At 40.5% G+C, this 16186-nt stretch overlaps 1 protein-coding gene across 1 annotated transcript in view; it reads right to left on the reverse strand.

Moving 5' to 3' along the window:
• LOC122550751 (mitochondrial intermediate peptidase-like) overlaps positions 1 to 15793 on the reverse strand; it is a 156126-nt gene extending 140333 nt beyond the window's left edge. The window contains exons 1-3 of the mRNA XM_043691957.1: positions 15545 to 15793; positions 2538 to 2711; positions 623 to 711 (exon numbers count right to left, since the gene is read on the reverse strand). Coding sequence (XP_043547892.1) covers positions 623 to 711; positions 2538 to 2711; positions 15545 to 15694 — 413 coding nt within the window. The 5' untranslated portion in view covers positions 15695 to 15793. The remainder of the gene's footprint in view (positions 1 to 622; positions 712 to 2537; positions 2712 to 15544) is intronic.
• Between the last annotated feature and the right edge of the window lie 393 nt (positions 15794 to 16186).

The following is a 16186-nucleotide window of genomic DNA, read 5'->3' on the forward strand; positions in this document are numbered from 1 at the left end:
ATCCGCTTGAGCTTAATCTCATCCATTAATGCAAAAGCTTATTTCTGTGGCAATTAATTCCATGTGAAAATTGAGAACATTTAAGCATCTTGCTCTGTAAGGCATGCAAACCCCATTTCAATGCAGGTGGGTTAAACATTCCTAACTTGTCAATTTTACCTGGTATTTAAGACCAATAAGATTGAACTCTACCATTATCTCAGAGCCCAAACATCTGAGAATAAAATGTGAAAGGATGTTTAGAAATTGATTATTAATCTCTCAAGGTCAATGTAAAGATTTCTGTATGTCTAGTATAGAGTAAACATTCAAATCAGACTTTTCCATAGCACAGATCAAGTCAGTTAAAGCCCAGAAGATTCCAATGTCCATCGCTGGAAATGCACATTGAGTCTACAAGTTAGGACAAGTTGCATTTTTTTCTGAGCACTCCATAATTGTTGAATAACCCAATATCACCCTCTCATAAGAACTGCTATTTGACTGAAGGGCCAAAATTAGATTCAAATCTACACCTCAAGTATATGTCAGCTTTTGTGGTTGAATTCAGGAAGAGTGGACTAATGGCTTTGCTTCTCCTTTGATTTTCAGCAATTATACACTGCAAATTCTGAAAACATACTTTTCCACCGCTGTGCCAATGGTCATACAGGTGTTCTCCGCTGCTTCCCGAAATGAAGGGTCTGGATGTGCTACCTTAACAAAATCTGCCTAGTATGAAAGATACAGCGATGAGTGGCAAGATTAGGTTATTTTTCTATTAATCATAAACAGTTATTTACCTAGAAATATGTCATTTTTTTCACAGTCCAATGTTGAAAAAAAATCAGACCTAACATTTTGAAGCTTCGATCAATTTTCAAATTTAAATTGCTATTACATACAGGTGCAGCAGTAAGAATGATATTACCATAGAACATTATCACAATGGGCTGCCAATTCGTGAACGTCCACAGAAACCACGTTTATACAGACCATGGTAAGAGAGTACAATTTCTAAAAATAACAAGCCACAAAACTCAATGAAATGTCAGCACTTTCAAAGGAATGGAATCTACCAATATGCGGCACAATGAAATTCTAATCATAGTTTTGAATTTGTGTGAAAATAACATACAGAAGAAAATTAAGTTATCACAAGAAGTTAAAGCATCTGAAAACACACCAAAAGTTTTAACTGGGCAATGAAATTTTGTAAAAATATATAAAATTCCAAACAGTAAAAGTGAAAGAAGATTAAACAAGATTTTATTTATTGCTTAGACAGCAAAATTCCTGGCAAGAACTTGATTCCAGAGGTTCAAAATTAAATGCAATACAATTCACAACTGCCAGTAATGTCAAGTTTATTTGATTGGAGTAAGTGGTCACTGATACAAAGCATTTAAAGAAATATGGAATATAAAGGAAAATACATCAAGTAATCCCCATACTGTACAAACCAGGAAATCATCATCATCATCTGCAAGATTCATTTTTCAAGATTCTAAAGACTCTGGAATTCCTATGAATTGGAGGGTAGCTAACATAACCCCACTATTAAAATAGGGAATTATAGGCTGGTTAGCCTGACATTAGTAATGGGGAAAATGATAGAATCCTAACATTCACTGCTAATAGCAGTGCACTTTGAAGATAGTGACAGGATTGGACAGAGTCAGCATGGATTTACAAAAGCTAAGTCATGCTTGAGAAATCTATTGGACTTTTGAAGATTTAACTAGCAGAGTTGATCAGGGTACCATTGGATGTGGTTTATTTGGACACTCAGAAGGCGTTTAATACAGTCTGTTCTTCTATAACATGATGGCTGCGTGCTTGTGCAACCCCACGTTATAGAAAAATCAGGCATTAGAAATAGCACTTAAAGTGTTGGCACTGTCATTGCATTACAGCCAACACATGTTTTAAAAGTTTGTGCTGTAGAAACAGCGTCCTCAATTCATCAATCACTTTACAGTGAATTCACGTTATGAAATGCACGTTATAACAGGACAACTTGTAAGTTTCTACGTAAGAGATCAGTGCATTGTGGGTAGTGTACTGACATGGATAGAGAACTGGATGGCAGACAGGAAACAAAGAGTAAGAACAAATTGGTCATTTTCTGAATGTCAGCCAGTGACCAGTGCTTGGGTACCACAGGGATCAGTGCTTGGACCTCAGATAGCCACAATCTATATTAGATGATTTAGATGAAGGAACTAAATGCAGTATCTAAGTTTGCAGACATTACAAAGCTATATGGGAGGATGAAATATGAGGAGGACGCAGAGATTCTTCAGTGTGATTTCTAAGTTGACTAAGTGGAAAAATGTATGCCAGAAGTAGTATAATGTGGATAAGCGTAACACTTTCCACTTTTTAGCAATGGCATTAGATTGTGAAAGGAGGTGGTGCAACAAGACCTTTGTGCCTTGTATATCATTCGAAAAGGAAAGCAAAGCTAATTTAGCTCTACAATTAGTGGCTGTCAATGTTGAAAAACATATTAAAATATATGTACATATCAATAATAAAATGTTATCACTACTTACCAAATCAGCAACTCTACAAAGACAGTCTGAAAGTCTGTCAAAGATTTGAACAACCTGAGGACCAGGTGGTGTTCTGCATGCTTGTTCCACTAATTGCTCCATTTCGTTCAATGCATTTTCTTGAGCCACCTGAAATCCTACTGGGGAGTTTAGCTCATGTACACCAAAAAGACCCTTAAGGATAAAGTAAGAAACTTCAGTTCATAGAAAGCATTTATAGAATTTCTTTTTAATGACCACAAGACATCTGAAGGGACTTTACAACAAATAAAAGTGTTTTTGAAGTGTTGCCATAGTTATAGTACAGGAAATGCAGCAGTCAATTTGCACACAGCATGTCCCAAAAACCGCAATGTGTTAATGATCAGATAATTTATTTTTGTAATGATAACTAAAAGGCAAATATTGAGCAGTACAATGACCTGTGGTAGCACTAACATTAATGCTTTAGTATGCCAAAATCTTCCAGTCTTTCAAGATTTAGGGGAGATGCCAGAGATTTTAAAAAGTGACAAATGTGGCAATCTTACTCAAAAATTATGCAAGAGTAGTTCCAGAAACTTCAAGTGAACCAGTTTAACATCAATACAGTATAAGGTTTTAGCAACAATAATCAGAGACAAGTTAAAAGATACTTGGAGAGATCTGTGTTCGAAGAACCAGCATTAATCTCTAAAAAGATGGATAATGCTTGACTAATCCTTTGGAAATTCTGATGAAGTAACAGAGAAGACCAATGAAGGGAATATAACAGATGTTGTTTCTGTGAATTTTCAGGAAAGTTTTAGCAAAATATCATTTAAAAAATGGTTAACAAAATTGAGATCCATAGAAGAGAAGAGTCGGTATTTGAAGGTTAAACAGATGACTCAAGGGTAGAGAATAACAAATATTGGCAAATGGTCATTTTTCAGACTGGAGAATGGTGAATACTGACCAAAATGTCAGTGCTAGAGCCATTGCTTCTTTAGAACATGTGTGATTGGGAAAATGTTAGAGTATATTATAAAGGTTGTAATAGCAAGGCATTTAGAAACACAAAATATAATCAATCAAAGTCTGCACACCATCATGAAGGGAAAATTATGCCCGACAAATTTATTACAGTTCTTTGAGGATCTAACAAGTTGGGTTGGTAAATGGGAACCAGTAGATTTAATACAGTTGGGTTTCCAAAAATTTCAATATGCTATTGCATATAAGGCTACATAATAAGCACCCAAGTTATTGGGAGTAATATATTAGGATGGAAAGAGGATTGGCTAACTAATAGAAGGCAACGAGTTGGATAAAGGGGGCATTTTCAGGATGGCAACGCATAGAGTACCACAAGGATCAGTGCTGGAACTACAAATATTTACAATGTGTTATTGACTTGGATGACAGAAACAAATGTACTGTTGCCAACTTTGCAGATGTCAAAAAAAAGGTGAGAAGATAAGTAGTAAGAACAACATAAGGAGTCTACAGAGGAATACAGGCAGGTTAAATGGGTGGGCAAAAATGTGGCAAATAGAATATAATGTGAAGTTATGCATTTTGGCAGAAAGAATAGACGAGCTGAGGGATAGTTGATGACCTAGTGATTTTAACACTACACTATTAATCTAAAGACCCAGGTAATGTTCTCGAGAACTGCTTCAAATGTCACCATGACAAATTTGAATTCAATAAAACAAATCTGTAATTAAACATCAAAGGATGACTGTAAAATCATTGTCCCATGTCAGAAAACTCCACCTGATTCACTACTGTCCTTTAAAGGAAAGAAACTGCCATTCTTACCTGGTCTGGCCGACATGTGACTCCAGATATACAGTAATATAATGGACTTTCAAATGCCCTTTGAAATGGCCTAGCAAGTCTGACAATCACTAGAAAATTAAAAAAGTGAAACCCAACGCAGCATCTTGTATCAATTTAAGAACTGGAAAGGACAACTGCAAGAAAAAAGCTCTGTTGATCCTAGAACTCTCTCCATACCAACATCTGGGGGCTACTGCCAAAACTGGGAGAGCTAGCTCACAGACTAATCAAGCAAAAGCCTGACATAGTTGAGTAAGTGTATAAGGTATGAGCAGGTAGGGAAAGGATTAAGTTTTGGATTGTGGAACAAAGGCTCAGCTAGCATGACTTTTACCAAGTAAGAACTTGCAGTAAACAATAAGGTGCTGGAGGCAAGAGTAGTGGGTTAATGAGGTGAACAGCATTCATTATATAAAGCCAGTTAACAAGGTTAAGAACATTCTTTGTATAATATCAGATGGCTTAATCTTTAATGTTGATGCGCGCTGAATGTTACGGTCACCCAATCTATATTGATTGGATGCTACTCGCTGTAAGTAACTATATAATTCCCTAAGAATCTGCTGTTCCAGAGAAGACCAAGAACTCATGCCTCTGTGCACATGGGCAATCGTTCTCTCTCCCTCCAGGATCCAGAATAAAGGTGAAGGAGGTGAAGCCATACTGTATCTCTGAGTGTTTCCTTCAACTGATACGGGGATAGGGAAACGGGACGACAATATGGCGAACCAGGTAGGACTCCAAATGAATAGTAGCAAACGTCCAGAACACCAGTATCTCGAGACATATGGGATCACAAGGAAAGATTTTGAAACTTGGTCCCTCTCGATATTCCTGTGTATCGGAAATGATCCACTCGTTCAATCGCTTTATACTCTACGGAAGTCTCAAATGGTAATTAGTACAGTTGAGAGACACAGTTTCAAAAGTGCACTGACAAACAGGGCTTTGGGTCCCCTGGGTTTTAACTGGGATTAGAGTCTCTGTCAGAAGTAACCCCTTTCTCATTTTAAGGTCCTCTGGTGTCAAAATTTGAGGCTCTGCGAGTCTTTCTTCTGGGGGAAGAGTGTGGCTTGGACTGCAGCGCCATGTGCTCTGCTGAGAGGTTGTTTTCGTGGATGTGCTTTCGTCGTGAGGAAACGGCTGGTCTTTCTTTTCTTCGCAGCCTAATCCGGTGGTATGGTGGCATGGTGGCATTCCTCGGTCCGGTTTCCACCGAGGCGAGGACGCTTCAGGAATTTTTTTTGTGTGCGCGCGCCAGGCACTATGGGTTTCGTGGAGCTTTGGGAATCTTGGAAATCTTGTTTTTTTTTTCCTGTGCCATGGTGGTTGCTTTGGAGTCTGTGGATGGGATTTATTTTTGTCTGACTCTGGTGCAGATCTTTTGGGGCCACCTCCTCCGTGTTTTTGGCTCCTAATTTTCCATTTCATGGATCATCACCGGGTGAACTGAGAGGGATCTCAAATGTGCACGTTTTTCCTCCATATTAAAATTAGAAGATTTCTAACCAGAGGATCTTCAAACAAAAAAAAACGAAAAACGCTGAAACTAAGCTTGTACTAATAAGAAGTCAGAAAAAGAAGTTTCGATATAAATTGTGCCATGCTGTGAGTGTTTGATGATTAAAAATGTTGGTTTGCTAAAATACTGGTTCAGAAAGTAACTGTTTTGCCTTGTTTGAATTAGGATCACAACTTTTGTGTTTTGTGGGCAATTTAAAAGGTCAGATTTTGTTTTTACAATGAAATTGTAAACTCTATGTCTTTTTTAAAATTATCAAACTTGTAACCTTAAAACAAATCGAGTGCCTTGAGCCCCTGATTTGTTTGAAATTCTACAATGCCTGTTTAAAAAAGAATAGTTGGGTCAGTGGTCATGCTTTAGCCAAATGAGAGTATTGTATTAAAATATCTTTGCTGCTATGCTTTTAATGCAGAGGTTCATAAAAAGCAGAGTATTTTGAGTTTGAAGTTTTATTAAGATTTGAGAGAATATTAGAACTTGAGGCTGAGCTGTTTCACAGTTCTGTTAATTATTGTTAAGACTTCATTGGCCCCCTTCATATTGCAGATTCAAAGAATGTTGTTCTTTACCAAAGTTGCCACTGTAATTCTGACTGTCTTATTTGGGAAGTTTCATTTGGAGAATATATTTTAATGTATTCTGCATTTGTTTACCACGAATATTTGAGATTTAAATCTGAACTGAAACTGCCTCTTCGATTGCTAAAGCACAGGAAATATTTTGCTGTTTTCTTGCTGTTCTAGATTTTGCAATACTTTTCCTGACAGCTTTCACATTAGCCAAAGTATTAATTTGTTAAAGGAAAATAATTTTTGAGTAACCTGAATGGGGTCCCCGGACAGTTTGATTTTAGGACCTTTGATGTTTGCATATAATTGACTGAATTGTTTAGGCAGTACAATTTGGAAGTTTATGGATTGTATAAAATTTGATAATGTCATAAATAGTGAACAGAGTAACAGACTTCAACATGACTGAGAATGTTGAAATAGGCAGACACAATTTAGTGTCATTTACTGTGTGACTGTCTTCATACTGATATCCACCTTGGCAAGGAAGGAATGAGAGAGAAAATGCAGAGATACTTTAGCAGCTAACATAGTCTCTAGAGTTTCTCCATTCACAGGTAAAGCACATCTTCAGACCACCGTGCACCCCTCCACAACCTGATCCAACGGATCCAATTATCTCCCCAGTCATGAGCATGAAAATGGAAGAAGCTAACAACAGTGAAGAGGAGGTCGGTACTCTTGTTGTCAGCAGCTTTCCTGTGGATATTAAACCTCATGAGCTTTACCTTCTCTTTCAATCATTTAAGGGATATGAAGGTTCACTGATCAAGCAAACATCATAATAGCAGTTGGCTTTGTTACATTTAACAGCAGAGCCGGAGCAGGTGCAGTAAAGAATGCTGCGTTCACCTAGCCTGCAGCTGCAGCAGCTACACTGAATACTCAGATGTGCTGGTGTCCCCCTCTAAAGCATCTCTGGAAGGATAGAAGATTCGTCAGTTTTGTGAAGCATAACTGCCCTGATCCAAGAATTCAGATTTCTCTGTGGAGTGGTGTGCAAGGACAGACTGAAGTTTGTTTTCAGGTTAGACTTTACTGGAGATTTTGGAGAACTGGCTCATTTCCACTCAACTTACAGGTGATGGAGTGGTCACTAAGGACTGTGGATTTAAGAACTTTACTGGTGAATATTTTCCACATGGGAGGATTCTTCGAATTCTATTTACTGTAACAGACTAGTAATTTTTATTATAATCATTGTATGCTGTATGCCAATAACTTGCTTAAATACTGGATGTCAGTGTCTTATGAAAGCTGGTAGTGCCACCTAGGTGGTTATCTTGAAATGATAAAAGGATGGAATGTGAAAGTGTATAAAGTATGAGCAGGTAGGGAAAGAGTTAAGTTTATGTAACAAACGCTCAGCTAGCATGACTTTGACCAGATAAAAACTTGCAGTTAACAAAGGTAGTGGGTTAACGAGGTAAAAAGCATTCATTATATAAAGCCAGTTAACAAGGTTAAGAACATCCATTGTATATTACCAGATGGTTTAATCCTCATTGTTGATGCTCGTTGATTGTAACAGTCACCTGATCAATATAGACGTTGCCTTATTTGGATGCTGTAAGTGACTATATAGCTCCTTAAGAATCTGCTGTTTGAGAGAAGACTGAGAACTCATGTCTCTGTGCGCATGGGCGATTGTTCTCTCTCCCTCCAGGGCCCGGAATAAACATGAAGGAGATAGAGCCATACTGTGTGAATGAGTGTTTGCTTCGACTGATACGGGGATAGAGAAACGGGCCAACATTATCTATAAAGGTACGATTCTGTATGACTATGTCCCAGACACCACCATCAACAGCCCTAGACAGGTCTAGTCCCACTGGCAGACAGGCCCAGGAGAAGTGACAGCACAATTATGAGGAAGTTACCATGGGAGCTCTCAACATTGACTTCAGACACCGTGAAGTCTCAGGGTACCAGGTCAAATACATGCAAGGAATCCACCTGCTGGTTTTCGATACCATCCTCTTCAACTTCCTCCTCCATGTTGAACAACACTTGGAGGAAGCACTGAGGGTGGCAAGGACACAAAATGTACTTTGAATGGGGGATTTTAATGTCTACTACCAACCATTGTTCAGCAGCAGCATTACTGAATGGACCAGTGGAGTTCTGAAAAACAATGCTATGAGATTGGAACTGTAGCTGGTGGTGAGGAAAGCAACAACAGTGGAAAACACACTGGACCTCATCCTCACCAATTTTATAGGTACCGCATGTACATTTGTCCATGACTGCGCAAACGTTATAGAGACAAAGTCCTCTTCACATTGAGAAACCTTAGATTGTATTGTAGCCACGATCACAGTGCTAAATGAGAGAGATTTCAGATACAACTAGCAACTGAAAACTGGGCATCGATAGATTACTTTGGGCCACCAGAAGCAGAATTCTGTTCCAATACAATCTGCAACCTCATTACCATCAAGTCAGGGAATCAACATTCCCTCCGTTATAAAACCAGAAGTTGGGGTGGTTGCTGACGATTACACACAATGTTCCACACCATTCATGACTGCTCATATGATTATGCGGTCATGTCCAAGTGCAGCAGGCCGTGTAAAATGTCCAGATTTGGGGCTGAAAAGTAGCAAAGTATATTCACACTACTCAAATGCCAGGCAATGACCATCTCCAACAAGAGAATCTAACTACAGCCCCTCTGTTACCATCACTGAACCCACCACTATCAACATCCTAGCAATTACCATTTTAATCTATCTATTCAGTGTTTGGTCAATCTGGGAAAGCGTGAGGTTATGCACTTTGGTAGGGAAAAAGAGACAGACTATTTTCTGTATGGGGAAAGGCTTCAGAAGTCTGAAGCATACAGGGATTTAGGAGTCCTACTTCAGGATTCGCTTAAGGTTAACATAAACATTCAGTTAGCAGTTAGAAAGTCAAATGCAATGCTAACATTCATTTTAAGAGAGTTAGAATACAAAAACAGACATGTACTGTTGAGGCTGTATAAAACACTGGTCAGACCGCATTTGGAATAGTCAGAATAGTGTTAGGCTCCATATCCAAGAAAGGATGTGCTGGCATTGGAGGAGGTCCAGAGGAGATTTACAAGAATGATCCGGGGGTGAAGGGCTTGTGATTCGAGGTGCAGTTAAGGATTTTAAAACTTAATGTTCAGAAACTTGAGGGCGGATGTCATTGAAACTAACAGAATACTGAAAGGCCTGGATACGTTGGACATGAAGATGTTTCCATTAGTAGGAGAGACTAGGACCCAGAGTGAAGAGATGGCCCTACAGAATTGAGATGAGGAGGAATTTCCAGGCAGAGAGGGGTTAATCTGTGGAAATCATTGCCACAGAGGGCTGTGGAGACAAAGTCACTGAGTGTACTTAAGACAGAAATAGATAGGTTCTTGATAGGCAAAGGGATCAAGGGTTACAGGGAGAAGGCAGATGAATGGGGTTGAGAAACATATCAGCCATGATCAAATGACAGAGCTGAATCGATAAGCCCAATGGCCTAATTCTGCTCCTACATCTTATGATCTTATATGCAGGCAAAATTCAGAGAAGTGTCAAAATGATAGGGTGTAAATAGTAGAAAATTTTAATTTCCCCGTTATCAACAGGAATGGACTAGGTCTGAATGGTTTAGAGAGGTTGGGAGAACCTTCTAGAAAGTGTAGAAAGTCCAACAAGAGGGGAGGTGGTACTGGACCTAATGTTTGGGGGAAAAAAAAACAGGCAAGACATAGATGTGGCAGTGGGAGAGCATTTGTCAATAAACCTTTCTGAATTGTGGTCATTAAGTTAATTATGGAAAAGGACTGGAAATAGAAGTTCTGAAATGGGAGAAGAATGATTTTAATAAAATATGATAGGATCTGTCCAAGTGCACTGGAAGTAGCTGCTTGCAGGAAACTCCACATCACAGCAGTGGGAGTCATTCAAAAGAGTAACAGTGACAGTGCAGGGCCAACATGGTCCAGTAAACATTAAAGGGTACAGAGACCCCTGAATGTCAACAGATGTGCAGAATTAGATAAGAAAAAAAATGGTAGATACCAAATGGTCAAAACCCTTTATGGGCAGCACGGTGGCACAGTGGTTAGCACTGCTGCCTCACAGCGCCAGAGACCCAGGTTCAATTCCCGCCTCAGGCGACTGACTGTGTGGAGTTTGCACATTCCCCCATTGTCTGCGTGGGTTTCCTGCGGGTGCTCCGGTTTCCTCCCACAGTCCAAAGATGTGCAGGTTAGGTGAATTGGCCATGCTAAACTGCCCGTAGTGTTAGCTGGAGGGAATGGGTCTGAGTGGGTTGCACTTTGGCGGGTCGGTGTGGACTTGTTGGGCCGAAGGGCCTGTTTCCACGCTGTAAATAATCTAATCAAAACAGCACTACAGAAATATAATAATGCAGGGAGTTGCTTGAAAAAAATGAATTAGGCAAGTGAAGAGGGGGCATGAAAAACACATTGGAATTACCTTACTGTTACCCACCAAAGACATTTTATGAAGTACATTAGGGCAAGAGAATAACCAGGAAAAGAGCAGGGACCATTGAGAATCAAAGTAGTAATGTGTTTTTTTTAAATTCACTCATGGAACATGGTAGAGATTGGCTGGCCAGCATTTATTGCCTGTCCCTAGTTGCCCTTGACCATTGCAGTCCATGTGCAGCAGTTTAAGGAAACAGCTCACGACCACCTTCTCAAGGGGGATGGTTGATAAATGCTGGCAAGCCAGTGATACCCACATTTCACGACTGAATTTAAAAAAATATATTATGTGGAGCTGAGAAGCATAACTGAGATTCTAAATGAGTACAGTATTTTGCATCTGTATTCATTGAAGATTGATTGAGTTTTTTGAAGACGTAATGAAGAGGGCACAGTGGTGGAGGTGATCTATATGGACTTTAGTAAGGCCATTTGACAAGGTTCCTCATAGGAGCCTGGTTAGCAAGGTTAGATCTCATGGAATACAGGAAGAACGAGCCATTTGGATACAGAACTGGCTCAAAGGTAGAAGACAGAGGGTGGTGGTGGAGGAAAAAAGCAAATTATTGCGGATGCTGAAATCTGAAACCAAAAGAGAAAATGCTGGAAAATCTCAGCAGGTCTGGCAGCATCTGTGAGGAGAGAAAAGAGCTGATGTTGAGTCTAACTGACCCTTTGTCAAAGAATAAAAAAGGGAGAAATAGGGAGGTATTTATACTCGGCTGAGAGAAGGTGAGTCATGGTTCCAGAAGCAAAGGTAGCAATAAAGAGGTGATAATGACAGTGCAGAAAGAGATTATAGGGAGATTAGGAGCTGTGAATGACCAAGGCTGAAGGAGAGACAATCAAGAAATAAGAGGTACAGAAGTGAAAAAAATATCAAAAAAGATAAATAAAATAAATGAAATAAAATTATGGAGCAGAATGAAAACAGAGGGGTCGAGGTGGGATAATCATCTGAAGTTGTTGAATTCAATGTTGAGCTTAAAAATGTGTTGCTGGAAAAGCGCAGCAGGTCAGACAGCATCAAAGGAACAGGAGAATCGACGTTTCGGGCATAAGCCCTTCTTCAGAATTCAATTGAGACCGGCAGGCTGTAACGTGCCTAGTCGGAAGATGTCTAGAAATGTATGTCTAGAAATCAAGGAAAGCAATTATGGTACATTTGAACAAATTAGCATTGAGAGGGAGGAGTTATTAAAAGTTTCAGCAGCCCAAAAATGGATAAAACCCCAGACCCAGAAGAGGTGTATCCAAGGCTGCTGTGGGAGACAAAGTTAAAAATCACACGACACCAGGTAATAGTCCAACAAGTTTAATTGGAAGCACAGACAATGGATGAGACTACAGGGGCTATATCATTACTTTTCAAATCCTCTCTGGCAATGAGAGGTGCCAGAAGATTGAAGAAGAGCAAATGTAGTACCATTGTTCAAGAACGATGGAAGGAATAAACAGGAAACTACAGCCCAGGGAATCCAATGTCTGTGGTAGGGAACCTATTGGAAAAAATTCTGAGGGACAGAATTAATCTCCACTTGGAAAAGTAAGGATTAATCAAAGATAGTCAGCATACCTTTGTAAAGGGAGATCATGTTAAATAACATTACTTATATTTTTAAGGTGACTGGATATGTAAGGGGCAGGGGGAATGATGTAGTATACATGGACTTCAGTAAGGCTTTTGACAAGGTCTCATGTCAGACTGGTTAAGAAGGTTTTAGGATCAAAAACACAAAGGCAGATTATCAGAATGGCAATAGTTCGAGAAGGGGGAGGCGCAACAAGATCTGGGGGCCCTTCTAAATCAATCACAAAATAAATATGCAGGTGCAGCAAGCAGTGAGGAAGACAAATGGTATCTTAGCTTCCATAGTGAAAGAATTCAAATGTCGGAGCAGGGTTTTCTAGCTGCAATTGCACAGGGCCATGGTGAGACCATGCCTGTGGTATTGTGTGCAGTTTTGATCGCCTCATAGAGTCATAGAGATGTACAGCATGGAAACAGACCCTTCAGTCCAACCCGTCCATGCCGACCAGATATCCCAACCCAATCTAGTCCCACCTGCCAGCACCCGGCCCATATCCCTCCAAACCCTTCCTATTCATATACCCATCCAAATGCCTCTTAAATGTTGCAATTGTACCAGCTTCCACCACATCCTCTAGCAGCTCATTCCATACACGTACCACCCTCTATCTGAAATCGTTGCCCCTGAGGTCTCTTTTATATCTTTCCCCTCTCACCCTAAACCTATGCCCCCTAGTTTTGAACTCCCCAGCCCCAGGGAAAAGACTTTGTCTATTTATCCAATCCATGCCCCTCATAATTTTGTAAACCTCTATAAGGTCACCCCTCAGCCTCAGATGCTCCAGGGAAAACAGCCCTAGCCTGTTCAGCAGCTCCCAGTAGCTCAGATCCTCCAACCTTGGCAACATCCTTGTAAATCTTTTCTGAACCCTTTCAAGTTTCACAACATTTTTCCGATAGGAAGGAGACCAGAATTGCACGCAATATTCCAAAAGTGGCCTAACCAATGTCTTGTACAGCCGCAACATGACCTCCCAACTCCTGTACTCAATACTCTGACCAATAAAGGAAAGCATACCAAACGGCTTCTTCATGATCCTATCTACCTGCGACTCCACTTTCAAGGAGCTATGAACCTGCACTCCAAGGTCTCTTTGTTCAGAAACACTCCCTAGGACCTTACTATTAAGTGTATAAGTCCTGCTAAGATTTGTTTTCCCAAAATGCAGCACCTCGCATTTATCGGAATTAAACTTCATCTGCCACTTCTCAGCCCACTGGCCTATCTGGTCCAGATGCTGTTGTAATCTGAGGGAACCCTCTTCACTGTCCACTACATCTCCAATTTTGGTGTCATCTGCAAACTTACTAACTGTTCCTCTTAAGCTCGCATCCAAATCATTTATGTAAATGACGAAAAGTAGAGGGCCCAGCACCGAACCTTGTGGCACTCCACTGGACACAGGTCTCCAGTCTGAAAAACAACCCTCTACCACCCACCCTCTGTCTTCTACCTTTGAGCCAGTTCTGTATCCAAATGGCTAGTTCTCCCTTTATTCCATGAGATCTAACCTTGCTAATCAGTCTCCCATGGGGAACCCTGTTGAACGCCTTCCTGAAGTCCATATAGATCACATCTACCGCTCTGCCCTCAACAATCGTCTTCGTTACTTTTTCAAAAAACTCAATCAAGTTTGTGAGACATGATTTCCCCACGCGCAAAGCCAAGTTGACTATCCCGAATCAGTCCTTGCTTTTCCAAATACATATACATCCAATCCCTCAGGATTCCCTCCAACAACTTGATGTTCTATTGATGGAGGGAGTGTATATAAGGTTTACCAGACTGATTTCTGGGATGGTAAGCATTATGTATTAAGATAGACTGATTCATAGAATCCATACTGTGTGAAAACAGGCCTTTTGACAACAAGTCCACACCAACTTTCCAAAGAGTAACCCTTCCAGAACCTTTCCCCTACCCTATTACTCTACACACCCCTGACTAATGCACCTAACCTGCACATTCCAGAGCACTATGGGCAATTTAGTATCACCAATTCATCTAACCTACACATCCCTGGATTGTGGGAGGAAACCAGAGCACCCAGCGGAAACCCATGCAGACACAGAGAGAATGTGCAAACTCCATACAGACAGTCGCCCGAGGCTGGAGTTGAACTCAGGTCCCTGGTGCAGTGAGGCAGCAGCGCTAACCATGAAGCCACTATGCCACTACGTTAGAACTCCGTTCACTGGAGTTTAGAAGAACAGAGAGATATTTCAGAAACGTATAAAATTCTAAAAGGACAAACAGAGTAAATGCAGGAAAGTTGCTCTTAATAACTGGGACAGCTAGAACCCAAAGTCACAGACTAACAATATGGGTAGGCCAATTAGGACTGAGATGTGGTGAGTCTTTGGAATTCTCTGCCACAGAAAACAGCTGAGGCCAGAACATTAAGTGTTTTCTAAAGATTTAGATATAGCTTTTAGGTTTAAAAGTGATCATAGGATATGGGGAAAAAGTAGCAACAGGACACAGAGTGGCTATGATCATATTGAATGATGGAGTAGGTCCAAAAGGCCTATTCCCACTTGTATTTTCTGTGTCAATCCAGGGCAAGTCGTAAAAATCGGATTCAAAATTGGCTTAAGCAGAGGATGATGGTTGAAGGATATTTGTGTGACTGGAAACATGTATCCAGTGATGTACCACATAAGTCAGTGCTGGGTCCTTCACTGATCTAGAGGTAAATGTAGAATGCATGATCAGCAAGTTCACAAGTGACACAAAATTTGTATGTGTAAATAATGAGGAAAGCCTTAGACTACAAGAACAGTATAGACCAGCTGGTCAGATGCAAGTAGAATTTAATCCTGAAAAGGTGATGCATTTTCATATAATCATAGAATCCCTACAACGCAGATAGAGGCCATTCGGTCACTCGAGTCTGTACTGACCCTCATTGAGTGCTGTCAAAACTCTTCAACTTTATTAGAAACGAATCTATTAAAACTCGGTGCAGTGGCCGGGCTGAGCTTTAACAGTTTAACGTGCAGCAACCTCGTGCACATTCCATTGAAAGTGTCACTCACCACGTTCTTCCCGAACAGATCCACCTTTCTCCTCGGTTTGTCATTGAAAGCCGCTCCCACCGGAGACCACGAAGTGGAGACATTTCTGTAGATTTTTAAACGACCAGCTTGAATACATTTAAAGAGTCTCATCAACTGTCTGTTCAACATATCCAGGAACTCGCGCTCCAACGCAGGCCAAAGACTTCCGGCATCGCATACCACAGCGCCTGCGTACTGTGACCGCGGCCTTCTGGGAGTTGGAGTTCTTGACCATTGCACGGAACGAGCATGCGCGGTATGAAAATGTTACCCGCAAACTTGGCAACCCGTGGGATGGAAAGATCATGATATTGACAAGGGGTGCGCCATAAAACATTTGAGATATAGCCATGCTAAGACTGATCTAAGGGGGAATTTAAGACATCGGGAAGACGGGAGTAACTGGGAGGGTTTGACGTGAGAAGGGGAGAATGGAATGGTGTGTACCTGAAGATAGATAATGTTAATGAGATAGGTATTACTAAAGGCAGCTAGTACAGTTGGGGGATGGAGGTAGCTGCTTTGCGCGTCACGTTTGCTTGGTTTGCAAAAATGGCTGGACTTTATGGTCACTAGTTATTTCCAAACAACATCTTGTTCACTTGCTAACATTTCTGTGCT

This window comes from Chiloscyllium plagiosum, chromosome 6 (genome assembly GCF_004010195.1).
Source record: "Chiloscyllium plagiosum isolate BGI_BamShark_2017 chromosome 6, ASM401019v2, whole genome shotgun sequence".
Classification (NCBI taxonomy): Eukaryota; Metazoa; Chordata; class Chondrichthyes; order Orectolobiformes; family Hemiscylliidae; genus Chiloscyllium; species Chiloscyllium plagiosum.